The 18666-nt window shown below is 39.0% G+C and overlaps 1 protein-coding gene across 2 annotated transcripts in view; it reads left to right on the forward strand.

The window, feature by feature from the left end:
* Positions 1 to 238: 238 nt before the first annotated feature.
* Positions 239 to 18666, forward strand: part of ABCD3 (ATP binding cassette subfamily D member 3) — an 83725-nt gene continuing 65297 nt past the window's right edge. The window contains exon 1 of one of the 2 annotated variants that reach the window (XM_055401735.2): positions 239 to 703. In XM_055401735.2, the coding sequence (XP_055257710.2) occupies positions 594 to 703 (110 nt within the window). In that variant the 5' untranslated portion in view covers positions 239 to 593. The remainder of the gene's footprint in view (positions 704 to 18666) is intronic. The other variant, XM_055401734.2, reaches the window with a different exon arrangement.

Genomic DNA, 18666 nt, shown 5'->3' on the forward strand with positions numbered 1-18666 from the left:
GAGTTTCCTACAGTTGTTTTCCTCTAAAGGATTACTGCGCCCTCAGTTTTGTGTAAAGGATCTGTGATGGGGCCGGTCCCCTTCTTCCTGGCTCCTTTAAGAGGGTGGTAACTTCCCAGCAGTGGAGGCGGAGTGGCAAGTCTCACCAAGCGCCTAGCGCAGCCCCGGCCCGCTTTTCCAGTTCTTGCGAAAGCCTTGTGCGTGTGCGCGCGCGGAGGTAGGGGTAAGGGTGAGAGCACGGGATACACAGAGGGCTTGTTAAGAGCGAGCAGCGGCAAAAGGAGCCTCGGGGGCGTCTCTGCGCTCGCGTGCCCGGCGAGCCCAGGAGGGTAGGCGCGTGCGCAGAGCGCGTCCCGAGTCTGTTCCGGCCCCTGTGGCGCCCGCGCGCGCTCCCGCCGAGCCACAGTCCGAGGGGTCTCCGGCGCGCGGCCGGCGCGGCGGCGCGCGCCAGGGGGCGGTCCTGCGCGGTCGGCACCGCCCTCGCTCCGCGCGCTCCTCTCCTCCCAGTCGCCCTCGCGCTTCCTGCACTACGGTAGTCGCCGCCGCGTCCGCGTCCCAGATCCCTTCCCTGTCTTGCTCGTGCGGGCTGTGCCATGGCGGCCTTCAGCAAGTACCTGACCGTGCGAAACTCCTCGCTGGCGGGGGCCACGTTCCTGCTGCTTTGCCTGCTCCACAAGCGGCGCCGCGCCCTCGGCCTGCACGGGTAAGAAGGCCCGTGGCCGCGCCGCCTTCCCGGGCCCGAGCTGGAGCTCCCCCGGCGCTCTTCTCCCTCGCCCGGCGGACGATCCCCTTTGCCCCGCGGGGTCAAGTGGAGCCGGGGCTGGCCGCGGGCGCTGCCAGGCTCCAATGTCAGGGTGTCCGGGTGTCCCGCGACGCGGGAGTTCGCAGTGCTCCCTGCGCTCCGCCTGCCTGTCCAGCTGCCCACTCTGCCCCTCGGGGTGTGAATCTTTTTCTTGCACCCGCTAGCAAACCTGTGCCTCTGACCCGAGGAGTCGCCCCCCATATCCTCCCCTTTTTGCATTGACTCCGCCACCTCCTTTTTTGCATCAACTTTCTGGGTGTGTTGTAGTTTTGCCATCTCATCTGACTGTCAGTGGGTTTGCTTTGTGGACATTTATGTGTGATATGAGGATGAGATTGGACCCACAGGCTGGAGGCTGTTGTTTAAGTCAGTGGGTGAGGTTTGGCATGAATCTTTAGTAGTTGCCCTTGAAAGTCGCTAGGATGGTTCATGTGAACTATCCCGGATCCACTTGCAAAGTTGCTTTCTAAAGTGGTGTCCCTTTGGAGTTGGTCAGTGGACGCCCTGGTATTTCAGCCGAAAAGGCTGAATCGGTTCCGAGGTATTTGGAGGGCAAGGTTCCCTTTCCTGATTCTCAGGTGGAAGGTGCAAGTGTGCTTTAGATAAAGGTTAGGAGCTCTTTTGATTATACTCCGTTACTTCTCCCTAGAGAATTTTAATGTTTAAATTTAACTTTGGGAGATTGTAAGATTAGAGAAGGAAGAGAGAATTGAGTTACTTGTTGTGGGGTTGTAGATATACTTTATTTGCTTCAGCAAGTTAATGAGAAAAGGTTGTGTCAAGCATGCTTGCCTGGAAAGCATTGGATATTTAATGTTGAATCTTGGCATAGTGTTTTCATACATTTTATCTCATTCATTTCTTTGGGCAGGTATTGTTGTCATCTCTTTCGATTTGCCTATTATATCTGATTAGTAGTAGACGTTGGTTTAAGACATTGACAAGTGGACTTCCTAACCATGAAGTTCTTCCTAAACCTTCCCCTGTCCCTGATTTCTTTATCTTATTAAAGTCTGAAGCAGTGGCCTTTTCCTTTGTAAATCTGCTTAACAAAGTTGAAAATGATTGGCGTCTTTGTCGGAACAGTACAGAGCTTTTTCTTCTATCCAGTTTGCTTTTGAAATGACTTATTCTGGAAAATTTAAACAAAAATTTTAGATGAGATTGTATGCTTTCTGAGTTCCCAGTTGCAAATTGAAGTTATGCTTTATCTGGGCATATGCCAGTAGAAAATGTTGAATGTTGTAAAATAACTTTGAATTACATTTTTGCGGAGAAGTATTTCAGGGCATGGGAGAGGGGGATTTGAGGACTGCCCTAACAGCTCTGGCTTGCTTTTATGATTTTTTTTAAAATAAAAACTTTGTTTTATTGTAGAATTATGTATTTGTAGAAAAATACACATAAGTGTAGAGCTTGAAGAATTTTCACAAATGACACTCATGTAATCATCACTCAGATCTGCACCCAGTTAAGAACATTGTCAGCATCCCAGAAACACTCTCCAAGTTCTTCAAGTCCCTTCCAGTCACAGCTAAAGTAGTTCCTGATTAATAAGGCCATAGATAATTGAGTGAGGGAAAGTTTAAGCATAATCTGATGGGAAATAGTAGCAATAATAGCAAAACACTATAATATAATCTGTCTTAGTAAATAATTTTGGGTGTTTATTCATTATTAATTTAAAAGTCTCTATAGATCTCTTTTTGAGAAATTTTGTAAACTTTGGAGGGGATTAAACTATGCAGCAGTTAATTTACTAAACAAAAGATTCTTGTTAATCTTTTGCACTGGCAGTACAGTACTAAGGAAAATCTTTATTTTACACATTAAATAGTTTGTGGGAGGGCAATGCGAATTATGAGCAGATAAGCTTGAATTTTAAATTACAGAGATAAAATGGTTGAATTATTTTAAGGCCATGAAGAATGGTGTCAAATCTATCTTTGTAGATAATATACTTCCAGAATCGTTTGGATATCTTTCAGTTGCCGTCTTTGGCATCATAGTGTTGTAGCCATTCGTTCCTGAAAACAAACTCACTCAGAAGGACAATGCAGATGGTGGAGTGCAGTTATGGCGGGCCCAAGGCAGAGTCTCCTCTTAGCCAAGGACCCTGACCAGTTTTTGTGAAAACCTTATATACCCTAAGTGTAGGTGCCCAAACCCACCTCTCCAAATTCCCTGAAACTAGTCAGAACAAAGGAAAAGAAAGATACAGTCAGAGTTAATCTGTGATTCATATGCCTTAAGCCTAGGTAGTTAACAGTGGACAGTTATCAATAGGCCTGTGGCCATACCCCAATACGCATAGTAAAATTTATGATTCTATTTGGTTACACAGATAATTAGGGTATTCTTTTAGGCTTTGGAGAGTCTAGGTACGAGCCTTGGGCTCTTCCATCCCGGGGGTCTCGTTTTCCAGTTGATATGTCATTTCCATAGATACTGGGCATATATAGCTCAGAGTTCACAGTCCAGCCCAAGATGGAGTCCTGCTTTCAAGATGGAGCTTGTTCTGTCTGTTTCCTCCTTCAATAGTTTGAAGATTAGAAAATTCTAACTTTATATTTTACTGGCTTTTTGGGTATCTTTGGTAACAGGACTAATTAACTTTACTATCTAGTGCCTAATTAAGGAAATTGTGACTGCTTGACCTTTATAGCTTGTCTGTGCTATTGACAAATTTGTCTTAGAAGATATTCCTTAGAACCAGATAGGTAATAAAGATAGTAAAATCACTTTAAAAGATACAATGTTACATTATTCCAGACATTGGGAGAATGAATAATTTAATCTTCTAAGTAGTTTTTTAGTTATATATGATTTGACTGGGAGAAATATACTTTTTATTACAGAAAATCTCACACGCATTCAAAGTAAGCAGAATAATTTTGTGGACCTCCATACACTCTACACAAAAGGTACCGTCAACATTCTACCATTCTTGTTTCATCTATAGCTCCTTGCTCCCTACCGCTTAGTTTTTAAAGATTTTTAGGTAAAATTTGTATATATTGAGCTGTACACATCCTGTGTATTTTTAAAATAAATAGATGCAACACTTTAACACATTCCTTTTGTAAAATTAGAATGTTTTCATCTCCCCAGAAAGTTCCCTTGTATTTGTCCTATATGACCACTGTACTAACTTTTCCACCCTAGTTTTGATTAGTCATACATCTTATTTGTTTATTATTTATATGGGGAATGGTGGAATCATTTTATTCATGGATAAAGGAGACCCATGTATTCAGTTCAAAGGAATTATCTGTTTCATAATATATTACCACACTAGGTGCTGTGAGATGGAGGTGTTTGTATGTATGTGTCACACATACATTCAAAAAATATATGACATCTTTAAGTGTTAATTAGTTATAAATGTAAGATTATATTGCAGTGTACAGACAGTCAGGCCTTAGAAATTTCTGGAAGAAGAGATTAATATGGTTGGGAAGAGTTAAGGAAGGTCTTATGAAGGATGTGAGCTAAGCCTAGAATGAGGGTAGGAATGAATGGAGATAAATTGAATGTTAATAGAAGCCTTTATCAGATTTTTGTTGCCTTTTATGAGGCATGGTCGTGCTCTTTCAGTCCGTTGTCCACTACCATGAGAGCTCTTTTTAAGAAACACAAATATGGTCATGTTATTTCTTCATTCAACTCTTTAAGCTATTCTAAAATACAAAATTCTTAGCGTGAGAGAATGGTGTTCGTGATCTGGTCCTTTACTACTTACTCAGCCAGCCATATGAAATTAACAGTCTCTGAGCGGGATCGGCTCTGCCCAGCCGTTGCAGTCTAATTGTAATCATTCTCATCCCCACCACTTCTTCCCACCCTTTGATGTTTATTTTCCTTCATGACTCAGTTCAGTTAACACTTTCTTTTAAATATTGTCTGTCTTTTCCTGATCTCCAAATTAATGTTGTTGTCCGCTGCTCTCATGCTGCTCCAAGCATTCCTCTACTCTGTATTGTACCAGTTTATTTTCTTGGCTTCTGCCTGCATCAGACTGTGCGTTTCTGGAGGCTATGGACTGACTTATCTTTACATTCCTAGTTTGCATATGTCACAGGATAGACATTCAGAGGCATTTATAAGGTGGACGAATGATACAGGATAGTTGAAGACTTTTTAAGGATAATTGACAGGCAGTTGGAGATGGGATACTAGCACAAACATGAGTTAAAGGCGTTATCTTCAGAGAAGTGATAGTTGTGTGCCTGAGATTATATAACAGGAACTGGGGGTAGGGGAGGGTAGGAAATCAGTGGGCCAGTTTTAGAAGGCAAGGAAGGGACCAGTCAACATTGCTAAACTATTTTATGATCTTAAAAAAACCCAAAGAACAGAAGCAGAACAAAGCAGTTTTCTTTCTCTTCCCGTGAATGCTTGTCAAAGTTCAGATTTCTCATCCTGGATTTCAGAATCTGCCCTTATCTGGTCTCACCTTACCTGGCTAATCTTTTATTCCATTACTTGCCAGCAACTACTCTGTTCCAAATAGACCAGTTTCTGCACTGTTTTCTGAACAGGCCACACTGCTTCTTGGCTTTGGAGCCTTATTCATGATTTAGCCGTACCTGGAATATCTTCAACTCTTATCCTTTAAAGGTTAGGTCAAGGTCACCTTTTCCATAAAGCATTTTTAAACAACTTTTAATCTGAATGATAAGCATCCCCCTTTAGTCTTATGAACTGTGTGTTTAGGTACTATTTTGTTTCATCTATTAATTGTTTGACTGAGTGTGATCTAGTTGTTGGCCATCAAAGTGTAGCCGTGTCCACAAGCTTATCGGGTGGTCCTTCGTCTTTTTTCGAAGCCTCAGTCTATAGATGGTAGGAATAGCCAAATGTTTCTGAAGAGTTTCAGAAAGTTGTGTTTTTCTTAGTCATGCCTTGCTTCACGTCTATGTTTCTGCTCTATTTTAGATTCCACTTCTTGTCTCTTGAGCCTGTCATTTTGGTATCTGCCTTGATTCCTCTGAATTCACAAATCAGGTTTTGTTGTAGAGGTTTTTGAAAATTTGGAAGTAGCAGCAGGGATTATAACCCACTCCAGTGTTCTTGCCTGGAGAATCCCAGGGACGGCGGAGCCTGGTCGGCTGCTGTCTATGGGGTCGCACAGAGTCGGACACGACTGAAGTGACTTAGCAGCAGGGATTATATGACAACACATTGTTGTTTAGTCACTCAGTTGTGTCTGACTCTTTGCAACCCCGTACACTGTAGCCCTCTAGGCTTCTCTGTCCACGGACTTTCCCAGGAAAGAATACTGGAGTGCTCTTCTCCAGGGGATCTCCCCAACCCAGGGATCGAGCCCAGGTCACCTGCATTGCAGGAGGATTCTTTACTTCTGAGCCATCAGGGAAGCACCATATCACGACACAGAGAACAGCTTAAAATGGAGAAGTTCTTTTGTTTACAAGTTTCTTAGACATTCCCGTATGGGGGCAACCCCTATAACATCCACTTTCATGGTTCACCCTAGGGGTCTCAGTCCCCCTGTTGGAAATTTGTTAGCTTTGTTGAATGCTGTCGGGGTTGGCCCCATATGGATCTTCAGAATAAAAAGGAGATGCTTAAGTCGCTATAGGTGAAGAAGACCTCAAAGGGATTTGCCAGGGAAAGCAGCTATGTACAGAAACCAGCTGATGCAGGTCATTTTCTCAGAACTGTGTAGCTGTCTGTAGCAACCGGGTACAGACTGCTTAATAAATTACATGTCTCAGTTTTTGGCACATTAGCATCATTGGCCAGGCATTCTATTTTAGGGCTTTTGCTATTGCCGTTCCCCTGCCTGGAATTCTCTTTCCGCATTTATTGCTACTGTTTTCTCTCCCGTTTTTCAGTCTTTTAGCAGATGTCTTCTCAGTGAGACCCTCCACTGGCACTTAGTGTAAAATCGCATCTTTCACATACACACTCACTGCCCGCTTTCTTAGCTCTATTTTTCTCCGTAGCACTTAGCAGTATCAATTGCTTATTTAATTTACATATTAACTTACTTATTGTATCTCTGCTGCTGGAATGTAAGTTCCATGAAGGCAGGAACTTTTTGTCTGTTTTGTTCATTGTTATAACTCCAGTGGCTAGAGCTATGGCTGGCATATAGTTCAGTTCAGTTCAGTATAGGCACTCAAAAACCTTTGTTAAATGACTACCTCTGAAATGCTCATTTCTTAGAGCTGTACTTCAGTTCAGTTCAGTTCAGTCACTCAGTCGTGTCTGACTCTTTGCAACCCCATGAATCACAGCACGCCAGGCCTCCCTGTCCATCACCAACTCCCGGAGTTCACTCAAACTTATGTCCATCGAGTTGGTGATGCCATCCAGCCATCTCATTCTCTGTCGTCCCCTTCTCCTCATGTCCCCAATCCCTTCCAGCATCAGAGTCTTTTCCAGTGAGTCAACTCTTCGCATGAGGTGGCCAAAGTATTGGAGCTTCAGCTTTAGCATCAGTCCTTCCAATGAACACCCAGGACTGATCTTTAGAATGGACTGGTTGGATCTCCTTGTAGTCCAAGGGACTCTCAAGAGTCTTCTCCAGCACCGCAGTTCAAAAGCATCAGTTCTTTGGCGATCAGCTTTCTTCACAGTCCAACTCTCACATCCATACATGACCACTGGAAAAGCCATAGCCTTGACTAGACGGACCTTGGTTGGCAAAGTAATGTCTCTGCTTTTTAATATGCTATCTAGGTTGGTCATAACTTTCCTTCCAAGGAGTAAGTGTCTTTTAATTTCATGGCTGCAATCAGCATCTGCAGTGATTTTGGAGCCCCCAAAAAATAAAGTCTGACACTGTTTCCACTGTTTCCCTTTCTATTTCCCATGAAATGATGGGACCAGATGCCATGATCTTTGTTTTCTGAATGTTGAGCTTCAAGCCAACTTTTTCAATCTCCTCTTTCACTTTCATCAAGAGGCTTTTGAGTTCCTCTTCACTTTCTACCATAAGGGTGGTGTCATCTGCATATCTGAGGTTATTGATATTTCTCCCAGCAATCTTGATTCCAGCTTGTGCTTCATCCAGCCCAGGGTTCTTTATGTTATACTCTGCATATAGGTTAAATAAGCAGGGTGACAATATAGAGCTGTAGTTACTAATAACAGTTTTTTTTTTCTTGCTACAAATGTAAATGTTGTCTCCTTAAGTATATTATGAACTCTTTAGGAGCTGGACCCCTTCTGTATGCATGAGTAAAGCATATCTTAGAAATTTATAAAAATAGTATCATTATTATTATATTTTACAACCTGCTTTTGAAAGTTAGCAATAGAGTGAAAACATTAAAAGCAGTTTTAAAAAATTGACAATCATGTATAATGTCATCGCCAAAATATGCATATCATTTTATTTTTATTACCTTTATTGTTTATATGCATGAATTTTTACATAGCTGTATGCATGCTTTGCTATTTTCATTTTAAAGCATAGACATCATTCTTGTGTTTTTACATGAACCTCATTACTATATTTTAAAAGAAATATATAAATACTCCTTTGTGTGACTATATCATATTTTACCCTTAAATATTGGATATCTAGATTGCTTCTGTAATTTTTATGGACAATACTATATATATTTGTGAGTGAACATTTCTCTCTCTGCTGAATAAATGCCAGAAATAGGATTGATGAAGGAAAGTTATAAACTTTCCTTAGTGTAGTTTATACCTTAGTTTATACCTTTCCTTTTCCAGAAAAGGTGTCAACATTCTGGAGCTACACAAATTCTACATATTACTTTTTAAGAACTGTGCCATAGAATACTGTGAATGAGTGCTAATTTAATTCTCTAATCATCATTAAAGGATATTAGAATTTTTTTGGTAGGGGGATTATTTTAGAGGGTTAAAATAATGTTGCAGACTTATTTTAATTTGCATGAATGCATATTTTTACATATGAAACTTATCTTTATTATGGAGACACTTGGTGTAGTATAAAACATAGTCATTGGTATTAGATACAGGTTCAGGTTTTTATTCAGCTGTCTGCTAGACCTGTGATCTTGTCAGTTACTCAACTTCTTTGAGCCTCTGTTTTCTTATCTGTAGAACACGAATAATAGTATTTACTTAACTCAGTAGTTGTGAGGATTAAATGAGAAAATGTCCTAACTCAGTAGCTGGAACAAAGCTCAGTAGATAAAGTGAAGTTGCTCAGTCATGTCCGAGTCTTTGCGACCCTGTGTACTGTAGCATCCATCCATGGCTCCTCCGTCCATGGGATTTTCAAGGCAAGAGTACTGGAGTGGGTTGCCATTTCCTTCTCCAGGGGATCTTCCCAACCCAGGGATTGAACCCGGGTCTCCCGCATTGTAGGCAGATGCTCTTACCGTCTGAGCCGCCAGGGATAAAAGATAACTTTAACTTTCCCTTTGCTTGCTAACAGACAGCAAAACATCCCATTGTTAGGTTCTCAGTAATTATTGAGCCTTCCTAAAAATTTTCCTCACACACAAAAAAATGCCCACAAAAATCTCCCTAAAGAAACCTTTTGAATCAGACTTGGAAAGTATTTAAGTTACTTTTATGTGACATGGTTTCGGGCCTTTGTGTTTTTTCAGTTGTTGCTTCCTGAATATGATATTTTTCTCAGCCCCTTAAAGAGGAGGTCTGAAACTGAATTCATTATTCTAAGTGTAGTCTGATAGAGTGGAATAGGTTGTTACCTGCTTTGTAGATCCAAAGCTTTTGTTAAAGTAGATGAAGTTGCATTCATTATTGTGGCAGTAAGTATTCTTTACTCCTATTTTAGCTTTCACAATTGTTTCCCTCCTTTCCCCTTCTCAGCTTGCTGGTTTGATTTTTTTTATTTTTAAACCTGGGTATGGGTATTTACAAGTTATTTTTGGGCATGTTACTTCCTCCTAAATTTTTTTTATCCTGCACATTAATTAGTATTCCTTCTGTATATTTTGTCAGTAAATTAAGTTATTGGATAGGACTAAGTATAGAACAGTATATTTGTAACACTGTAACCTTTCTTTTAAATGATACCCTTTGGGTGTTATATTGGTTCTCGTCTTTAACCTGGTATCTTTTCACATGTTTTCGTCTAGTGATGATTTGGCCCTCTGACAACAGGGCTAGGCATCGGGGCCAGTCAGACTCCTTCCTACTCTGTGATGTTTCTGCTGGGGTCAGTGGTGAAGGGTCTTTCTGTTTTCCTCACGGATGATGAATATCACCACCTTCCACTCTGCTGCAATAAAATATAAACTGAAGTTACTATTTTTGGCCACACCACATGGCCTGCAGGATCTTAATCCCCTGACTAGGGATCAGACTTGTGCCCCCTGAAGTAGAAAGGCGGAATCCTAACCACTGGACCACCAGGGAATTCACTAAACTGGAATTGTGAAGAAGAGATAGGCACTCTTTGTAATTTTCTTTATAGAATTATATATGCCAAATTAAGTTTTATTCAAAATGGGTAGTGTATTTCTCGATTGTTATTGTTTTGGAATGATTCTTTACAGAATGTTAGAGATGTTTAAAAATGACATTTGTAGTCATTTCTAGAAAAAACTAGGTATAAGGCCCTTGGTTAAGAATATGACTTTTATCATAACATTCTTTTTATGAGGAAATAACTTTTGTTTTAGGCATCTCTGTCAGGAATATAACCTTCCATAGCATTAGGACAAATGCTCTGGATAATTGATTGGTTGTTTCCAATAGTTGTGGGGACTGTTACGCATATTTAAGATAGTTTGAAGTCCTGCTAGGTGAAACTAGTAAGTGTGCTAAAGGTGTTTTTGTTTTTTTTTTAAACATTCATTTGTTGTCCTTTAGATAATTAGCAGTCCTAAATGAATGCAGTTAAATTAATAAAGTATAAAATTGAAAATAAAGCTCATCAAAGCATTCAGCTATATTGATATCTGTGAATCACTGCTAAAATGATACTATAATAATAGAAATAAACGTGGGTTATATGATTTATTCTCTGCTTAAGGAGTTATCTGTTGGCATTAAAAATAAATGAATTATGTGAAATGCATGTATTATGCATATCTTCAACTTGCTTGTAAAAAATGCTTCATAATAATTTGCATCAAATTCAATCTTCTGACTCTAAATTCAGTGTCACTGTCATTCTCTCTTCATTGTATCTTAGAAGTGAACTCAGGTTATAGCAGAAGAAGGGTATAGTCAGATCTTTTCCTTATTTCAGAACAAGGACTGGAGGAGTAGGTTGGCTTGGGAATCAGTGAACCACTCAAAGAAAGGAACCCAGAGATCATGCACTAACTCATAAAACGTTGCATGCTTGCTAGATGTTAGATGCTGACTTTATCAGGTCAGTCGCTCAGTTGTGTTCGACTCTCTGTGACCGCATGGAGTGCAGCACACTAGGCCTCCCTGTCCATCATCAACTCTTGGAGCTCACTCAAACTTCATGTCCATCGAGTCGGTGATGCCATCCAACCATCTCATCCTCTGTCATCCGGGGTTATAGAGATGAATAAAAGCTCCTGTTCTCAAGAGTTGGGGGATATGATACAAGTCTGTACCTTCATTCAACATTTAGTGCTAAGTACTGAGGACACACGGTAGTAAATGAGATAGGTCTGTTTCCTAGATGGATCCTATAGTGGGAGAAGACCTATTTCATTTTAGTTTTGTATTGGACCCTTGGGAAGATTAAAATTGAATTAGACAGAATTTTGCTGTTAAGAAACTCACAAACTATTGAAAGAATCCTGTGTCTTAACATTTCACACTGAATTTCTAGTTTAAAACATCTGGTATATTTTATTTAAAATATTATTTTTCCATTTACCTGTGGATACAGTTTTGTTGTATCAGGAAATTAGATTTAAAGTGTTTTCAACTTTTCAACATTTTAAACATTTGCTTTCCCCTGCAGTAATGCCCAAGATGTGTTGTTTAGGAAGCAAGTGTCAGAGAATCAATGAAATGATCCCCATTTTTAATATATCAAATAATTTCCAGTTTAACTATTGATGGGTGAATACATTTCTCTGTGTATTTTATCACTGGCTCCACAAAATAGCTACTTCCCCATCACTGAAGAAAGTTTCAGTGTTGGAGGAAATAAAACATTGATACAGTACATTCTACTGAATGCTTGTTATATGTCACTTAGGCTAGGTAAGTACTGAGATACCAAATTGATGAACATTATTTCTAACCTCAGTCTTATGGAAATGCAAATACATAGAAAAGTTCTATTGTACAAATCAGTATCACTAGACGTTTGGTCTAATAATAATTCTCAGAGGGAGCTCTGAGCTGAGAATATTTGATTGTTTTGGTTGTTACCTGGGGAGGTTTCACTCTTGTACCTGATCTTAAAAGATAAGGAGTAAAAGGCATTCCAGGTAGGGAAAGTAGCATGAGCAAAGGCATGGTGTTGGTGGAATTACGATTCTAGAAGAAGGAATTTCAAGACATGAAGCTGATAACATTACTATTAACTGTTTATTGAGCACTTGTCGTTTTATAGGTTTAAGTATTTTGCATTTATTCCTTACAACAGTCTTTTGAGATAGTTGTTTTATTATCTTTATTTTGTTGGAGAGTAATCATAAAGGTAAAAATGACCCCTGATGATAAGAGTTCTTATGGTTGAATTAGCCATGTAGAGGGTAAAAGACAGAGTAAAACATTTATATCAATCCTTCAGATTGACTTAGATTTGTAACCAAGCAAGGCCTCATGTGCCCATTGACACAGAAAGCCAGACTCTTGACAGCAGATGTTTTCAGCCAAGGCAGGGTTTATTGCAAGGGGCCAGGCCGGGGAGTGAGAGACTGTCCTCAGATTCATCTTGTTTTTTGAGTTGGAGATTGTTTTAAAGGGGAAGAACAAAGAGGATGGGCCTAATCATCATCTGTGACGTTTCTTAATCATCGTTTCGGAAGTCAGGATGTTCTAGCTTAGGAGTCTCAGACCAGGTGGTCCATGGCTTGGGGGTCTGTTAGCTCATCTTGCCCTGGAGAAACAGCCTGGGTTAGTATGTTGATGATGATATAGAGACCAGCGATTTTAGTACATTAACGATGTTATCAACACCAGCAGTTTTAGTCATCTGACTGTGGTTGATTAGTGTTCAGTTAGCACAGGATTGAGGTCAGAGGGGACAAAAAAAGGAGTAAAGAATTGGATAGAGAGATTAATCATAAACTCAGTAAGGGAGCTTAGATTCAAAAGAACAGCCAAGAATCGTGGGGGGGTGGGGTGGGGAGGGGAAAGAATTATTCAGGGGTTAAAAAGAAGTCTTATGTTGAATTCAAAGTGAAGTTAATTGTTACATTAACAGTTTTGGTAGTGGTAACCCACTCCAGTCTTTTGCCAGGAAAATCCCACGGACAGAGGAGCCTGGTGAGCTACAGTCAGTGGGGTCGCAAAAGAGCGTACACAACTGAGCAACTGGGCACTGAGCACGTTATAGTCATGGTGAAATACTGTTTAAGATCTTTAAAGCTTTTTTATTGTACATTATACAACAAAATGTAGGAAAGTGCGTGAAATACATATATGAATTAATGTCTTTTTTTTTTTTGTAACTAGCACCCAAGTCAAGAAATATCTTTGCCATCCACCCAGAAGCCTTCCACTTGGCCCTTCCTAATCACAGCCCCTTCCCTCAATAGTCCTGGCTTTTCTGGTAATGGCATCTTTGTATTTCTTTATAATTTTTATCATCCAAAGCTACACTCCTGAGCACTGTAATTTAATTGAGTTTGTGGGGTTTTTTTTTGTTGTTGTTGTTCAAATGTCTCTTAATCTCTGTGTCCCTATGCCCTTTCTCTTTCCCTTTTCCTTATTATAGTTTATTTGTTGAAGCAGCCAGGTATTTTCACCTGTACAGGTTTGATAATATGGATTATGCCAGTTGTGTCATTTTTCCTCATTCTCTGTATTTCCTCTAAATTGGTAGTTGAATTGAAGGGCTTGATCAAGTTTAGATTTTGATTTTTGGACAAGAATGCTTCCTAGGTGTTTATGTGGTATACTCTGTTGCAAGGTATATAATGTGTGGTTGTTTCTCTTTTTGTAATTTGAGCAGCCATTGATATTTGATGCCTAGAACAATGAACTTATTAGAGCTTACAAAATGGTGATATTTGAATTCTGTTATGACTTCATTTGTAAGGTGGAATGCTTCCATAAAAAGACACTTTTCTTCATCTCTCTGGTTATCCAGTGACACAGTTCAGTTAGGAAAGGCAGGATAGATATTTTCTTCTTTATTAGTTTTTAAAGTACAGTTTGTATGGCAGAAAACAGCACAACATGGTAAAGCAATTTTCCTCCAATTAAAAAAATAATAATGTATTAGTTTCTTATTATTCTCCAAAGGTGACCAGTGAGTTTTTCTTAAGTGTCATTATGAACTTATTGATTTACTCCTTGAAAAGAAGAATTTAATACTCTCTTTTAGATGCTTTGGATAAACCTTTATGAATGCAGTGAATCCTACATATATGAAATGTGCCTCAGTTATCAACTCTTGCATTGGTATCATTTCTATTTAAATTTTAGAATCAGCATGTTGGGATATTGATGAGAATTTCGTCTCATTTATAGATTAATTTCTAATACTGGTTATATTGCCCTTGCCTTTTTTTGATCAGTCTTGCTATGATTGTAAAATGTGTCAGTTTTTTTTAAAAAGTTGACTCTTAGTTTTGCTTTACCTCTATTGTCTTTCGTTCCATTATTTGCTTTCATCTGAATCCTTTTATTTATATTTTCTTCAGTTAATTTAGTTCTTTTTCAAACGTTCAGATAGATAATGAATTTTCATTCTTCTTTTCTAATATATGCATTTTAGGTTATAAAGTTCTCTAAGCACTGTTTTGTTGCATCCCACAGGTTTTTTGATATATAAACTCTTATTTTATAAACATAATTTGATGTATATGTCATTCATTTAAAATATTTAGAAAAATTTCTTAAACCCATGGCTTTTCGCAAGAGAAAGTGAATCTCTTTATGTCAATTATAACGCACCATCCCAGCAGTTACTTCTGAGTGGCTGCATAGTTCCTTGCTAGGTTTGTCTAGCTTCCCTATTGGACTGTGTTCAGTAGAGGACTGGCTGTGCTTTGTGGTTCATTTCTGGTAGTTGGTGCTGGCTGGTGGCTGGGATGCCCTGGTTTTCATGTTAGTGACTTTGTATCTTTCAGTAGGCTCTACAGTTGCTCAAATGGTAGTCTCAGGTCAGCATTCCAAGAAGTCAAGGTGAAAGCAGAAAGGCTTCCACACATTCTGTTGACTGGAGCAAGTCACAAGCCTGGCCCAGATTCAAGGATGGAAGAAGATGCCTCCATTTTAGGAATTTGTCTGAGTATTTAATCTACCACGATTTCCAAACATTTAGGGGTTTTTCTTGTATCTTTCTTTTTGCTGTTAATTACCAGCAAAATTGCTTTGTGGTTAGAGTATTGATTTGTTTTTTCATCATTTTGTTTTTATCTCTTTTAGTTGTTTGGAAGTTTATTTAAATTAAAAAAATTTGTTTTACTGATTACCCTAGAAAATTTGACATCTGCTTACCTTTTCAAGTCTAAACATTAATCAATAAGAAATACTTCATCATCCTCCCAGGCAGTAAAAGGACTTCAGAGCAGTGACCCCATTAACTTTACCCCTGATTTAGATGCCATTTGTTGTTGTTGTTGTTTTTAGTACTATAAGACATTGTGTTGTTGTTTTATATAATATGCACTTAGAGGTAATTATATATTTGCCATATTTGCTTTCCATTCCATCTTGCAATCTGTGCCTTCTAGCTGGAATCAACCCTCCTCTTCCCCGTAATATGTCCTTTAGAAATTTCTTTAGTACAAGTCTGCTCCTGATGAATCATCTGCACGTTGTCAGGTCATGCCTTTATTTGCCTCCATTCGTGTAAGTGTCTTTTTCCCCAGGACTGCTGAAGTGTAGATTGGCCGTAGTTGTCTTTCTGTACATTGAGGGTTTGATTTCATCGTCTTCTGCTTTCCTTTATTCATGCTGAGAGGCCACCTGCCAGTTTGTAACAGTTGCTCCTTTGAAGGTGATTATTCTTTTTTTCTCCTGTAGCAGTTTTTAAGAATTTATATTTGTCTTTGGTTTTCTGAAGCTCATTATAATTTGGTTAAGTGTGGATTTATTTTTTTATCTATTTTGCTTAGGATTCACAGGCCTTTTAACTTTTGTGGATTGATGTCTTTCTTCCATTTTGGAATATTCTCAGCCTTTATCTGAGATCTATTGAACCAATTGATTAGATATTTAATTTTAATTGTTGTATTTTTTATTTTTAAGAATTCCATTTGGTTTTAAGTCTGTGTAGCTTTTTTATTATTTCCTTGTCTTGGTAGTTATCTTTATTTCATTTTCTTAAATATAGTCTGCGTTGTCTTATAGGATATGTTTGGAAATTCAAGTATCTGAAATCTTTTTAGGTCTGCTTCTGTTTTCTCTGATTTCTGCTAGTTCCTGGTTATGGAGTTTAGTTTCCCATGTGCTTGGTTATTTTTGATTATAATCTGGACTTGTTATTTAAAATTATTTGTAGGAATAATTTTGAGGCTTATGTGAACATACTTTCATTTTAAGAGGAACGTTTGCTTCTTAAAGTGCCTAGGAGCAGTGTTAGTTAGGGAACAACTTAAAACTAAATTTCTTAAGAGAACATACTAAAATTTTTAATACAGTATCTTAAGCAGATGCAAGACTCACATTTCAGGTTTCATAGTTTTGTTTCCCAAAGGAGTTATATCATTATATATTCACATTATTGTCATGTTGTTGTTTAGTGGCTAAGTCGAGTCCATTGTCAGGTTAATTCCTTTAAAATTAACATCTCTACTTTTGAACTTCAAATCTCAACTTAAAAAAAATTATATTCTGGACAATTTCATATAGTTATCTTATTGGAACCTGAAAATTAGCACATTCACATTATTATTTCCCTGAATGCTTCTGTGATTATTCTTTATTGTAAATAGAATCACTGTCCTCAGGTCACTCAAGGTGTAAACTGTTTGTGAGGCAAGAGTTAAAATGATCTTTACCTTTTAGGACATAAGTTTGGAGCGAATGCCTCCAGTATCTTTTACATGGTTCTTTAAATCTTTGTTCTTCTTTCATTTCCATATTTAGTTAGGCCTTAGCTCTTATCTGTTCCCTCATCCTGTTATTTCTAGCAATTTTTTTTTTTTTGCATCTTTCTTTCCATGTCCTTAGCCACCACCTTTGTTCAGCTCTTCATTATTTCTGATGCCTGATTGACCTTGGTGGTGTGTGTGTGCATGTGTGCTTCCCCCCCCACCCGCCCCTCAAGCCCCCTTCCTCGCCGTACAGGCACTCAGTGTTTGGTATGGCTGTGGAAGTGAGTTGGGAGAGAACAGAAATGACAAGGAAAATCCTTCTTAGAAAGCAGGTGGGAAAATTGTTAGTACATGAGAAATTTTGATAGCCTGAATTGAAGTCGGGGCAATAGAGGAAGAGGAGAGAGCATGGAGAGAGATTGGATAAAAAGAGTGTGCGAAAGGGAGATTATCTAAGAATAATTCTCAAGTTTGTGGCTGGGGTTGGGTAGAAAAAGGTACATTCACTGAGTTAGGATCTATTTCAGTATGAGAAAATGGAAGAGTAGATTTGGGGTGGGACAGTAAGTTCAGACATAAAAGTACATGGAAAGTTTAAAGTAGTCAGTAGACACAAGTACAAATACCTTATTTAAAAAAATGGACATTCAAGTCAGGAGCTCCGGAAGGATGAGGGAACTAGAGGTTTGGGGAGTCTTTAGAGTACAGGTGGATAACTGATATCATGGTTTTGACTGAGGTGTTCTAGAGCGGTATCTCTAGGCTCTAATGGATCTAATGATTCTGATAATTTTTAACTTTGTGTTTTCATTTTAGTGATGTTTTAAATAAAAGAATATATGCACCTTCTGGGTCATCTGAATGACTACTATTGCAGATTTTTGTGTCTCTGTTTGTATTTGAATGGTTGTTTAGTTTTTTCCAGAGAGACCACATGTAAATAGTAAACAGACTGCTGCATTAGAACCTGTATAGGTTGACATGTAGTAATGTAAAACTAAGAAAATCATTTTCAGCTTTTACGTTCATGTTGTTCAGTCACTAAGTCACGCCTGTCTCTTTGCCAACCCATGGCCTGTGGCATGTTAGACTCCCTGTCCTCCACTCTCTCCTGGACTTTGCTCAAACTCATGTCCATTGAGTCAGTGATGCTGTCTCACCATCTCATCCTCTGTTGCCTCTTCTCCCCCTGCCCTCAATCTTTCTCAGCATCAGGGTTTTTCCAATGAGTTGTCTCTTTGCATCAGGTGGCCCAAGTGTTGGAGCTTCAGTGTCAGCCCTTCCATTGAGTATTCAGGGTTGATTTCCTTTAGGATTGACTGGTTTGATCTCCTTGTAGTCCAAGGGACTCTCACAAATCTTCTCTAGTACCACGTTTCGAAACCGTCAAGTCTTTATATTTGTACTGAATTTTTTTGCTGTTAAAAAAGTTTCTTTTGTAGTTATAATTACAGGTGAAACTTGTCTTCATAGAATTTCTAAGTAACTGAACTCTTATTATAGTGAAACTTTGGATTTAAATAATGAAAAAAGACATAGAGCAGCTGAGCAGTGTATTCCTGTAATTGTCACAAACTGATAAAAGAACATAGGGCTTTCATGTAGATGATGTGTTGAGGGCAAGTGAAGGCTTCATAAGATGTCATGGCACACACTGAATAAGATATTTTATGAAAGCTTGGAGGGAGAAAAGTGATGGCAGAGCTGACTGATCATGTGACCTGTTGTGGGTGTGTGTATGTACATGCTTGTGTGGGTGGATATATGTGTGTA

This window comes from Moschus berezovskii, chromosome 4 (assembly GCF_049115385.1).
Source record: "Moschus berezovskii isolate FMDL1 chromosome 4, NW_MosBer_1.0, whole genome shotgun sequence".
In the NCBI taxonomy this organism is placed as follows: Eukaryota; Metazoa; Chordata; class Mammalia; order Artiodactyla; family Moschidae; genus Moschus; species Moschus berezovskii.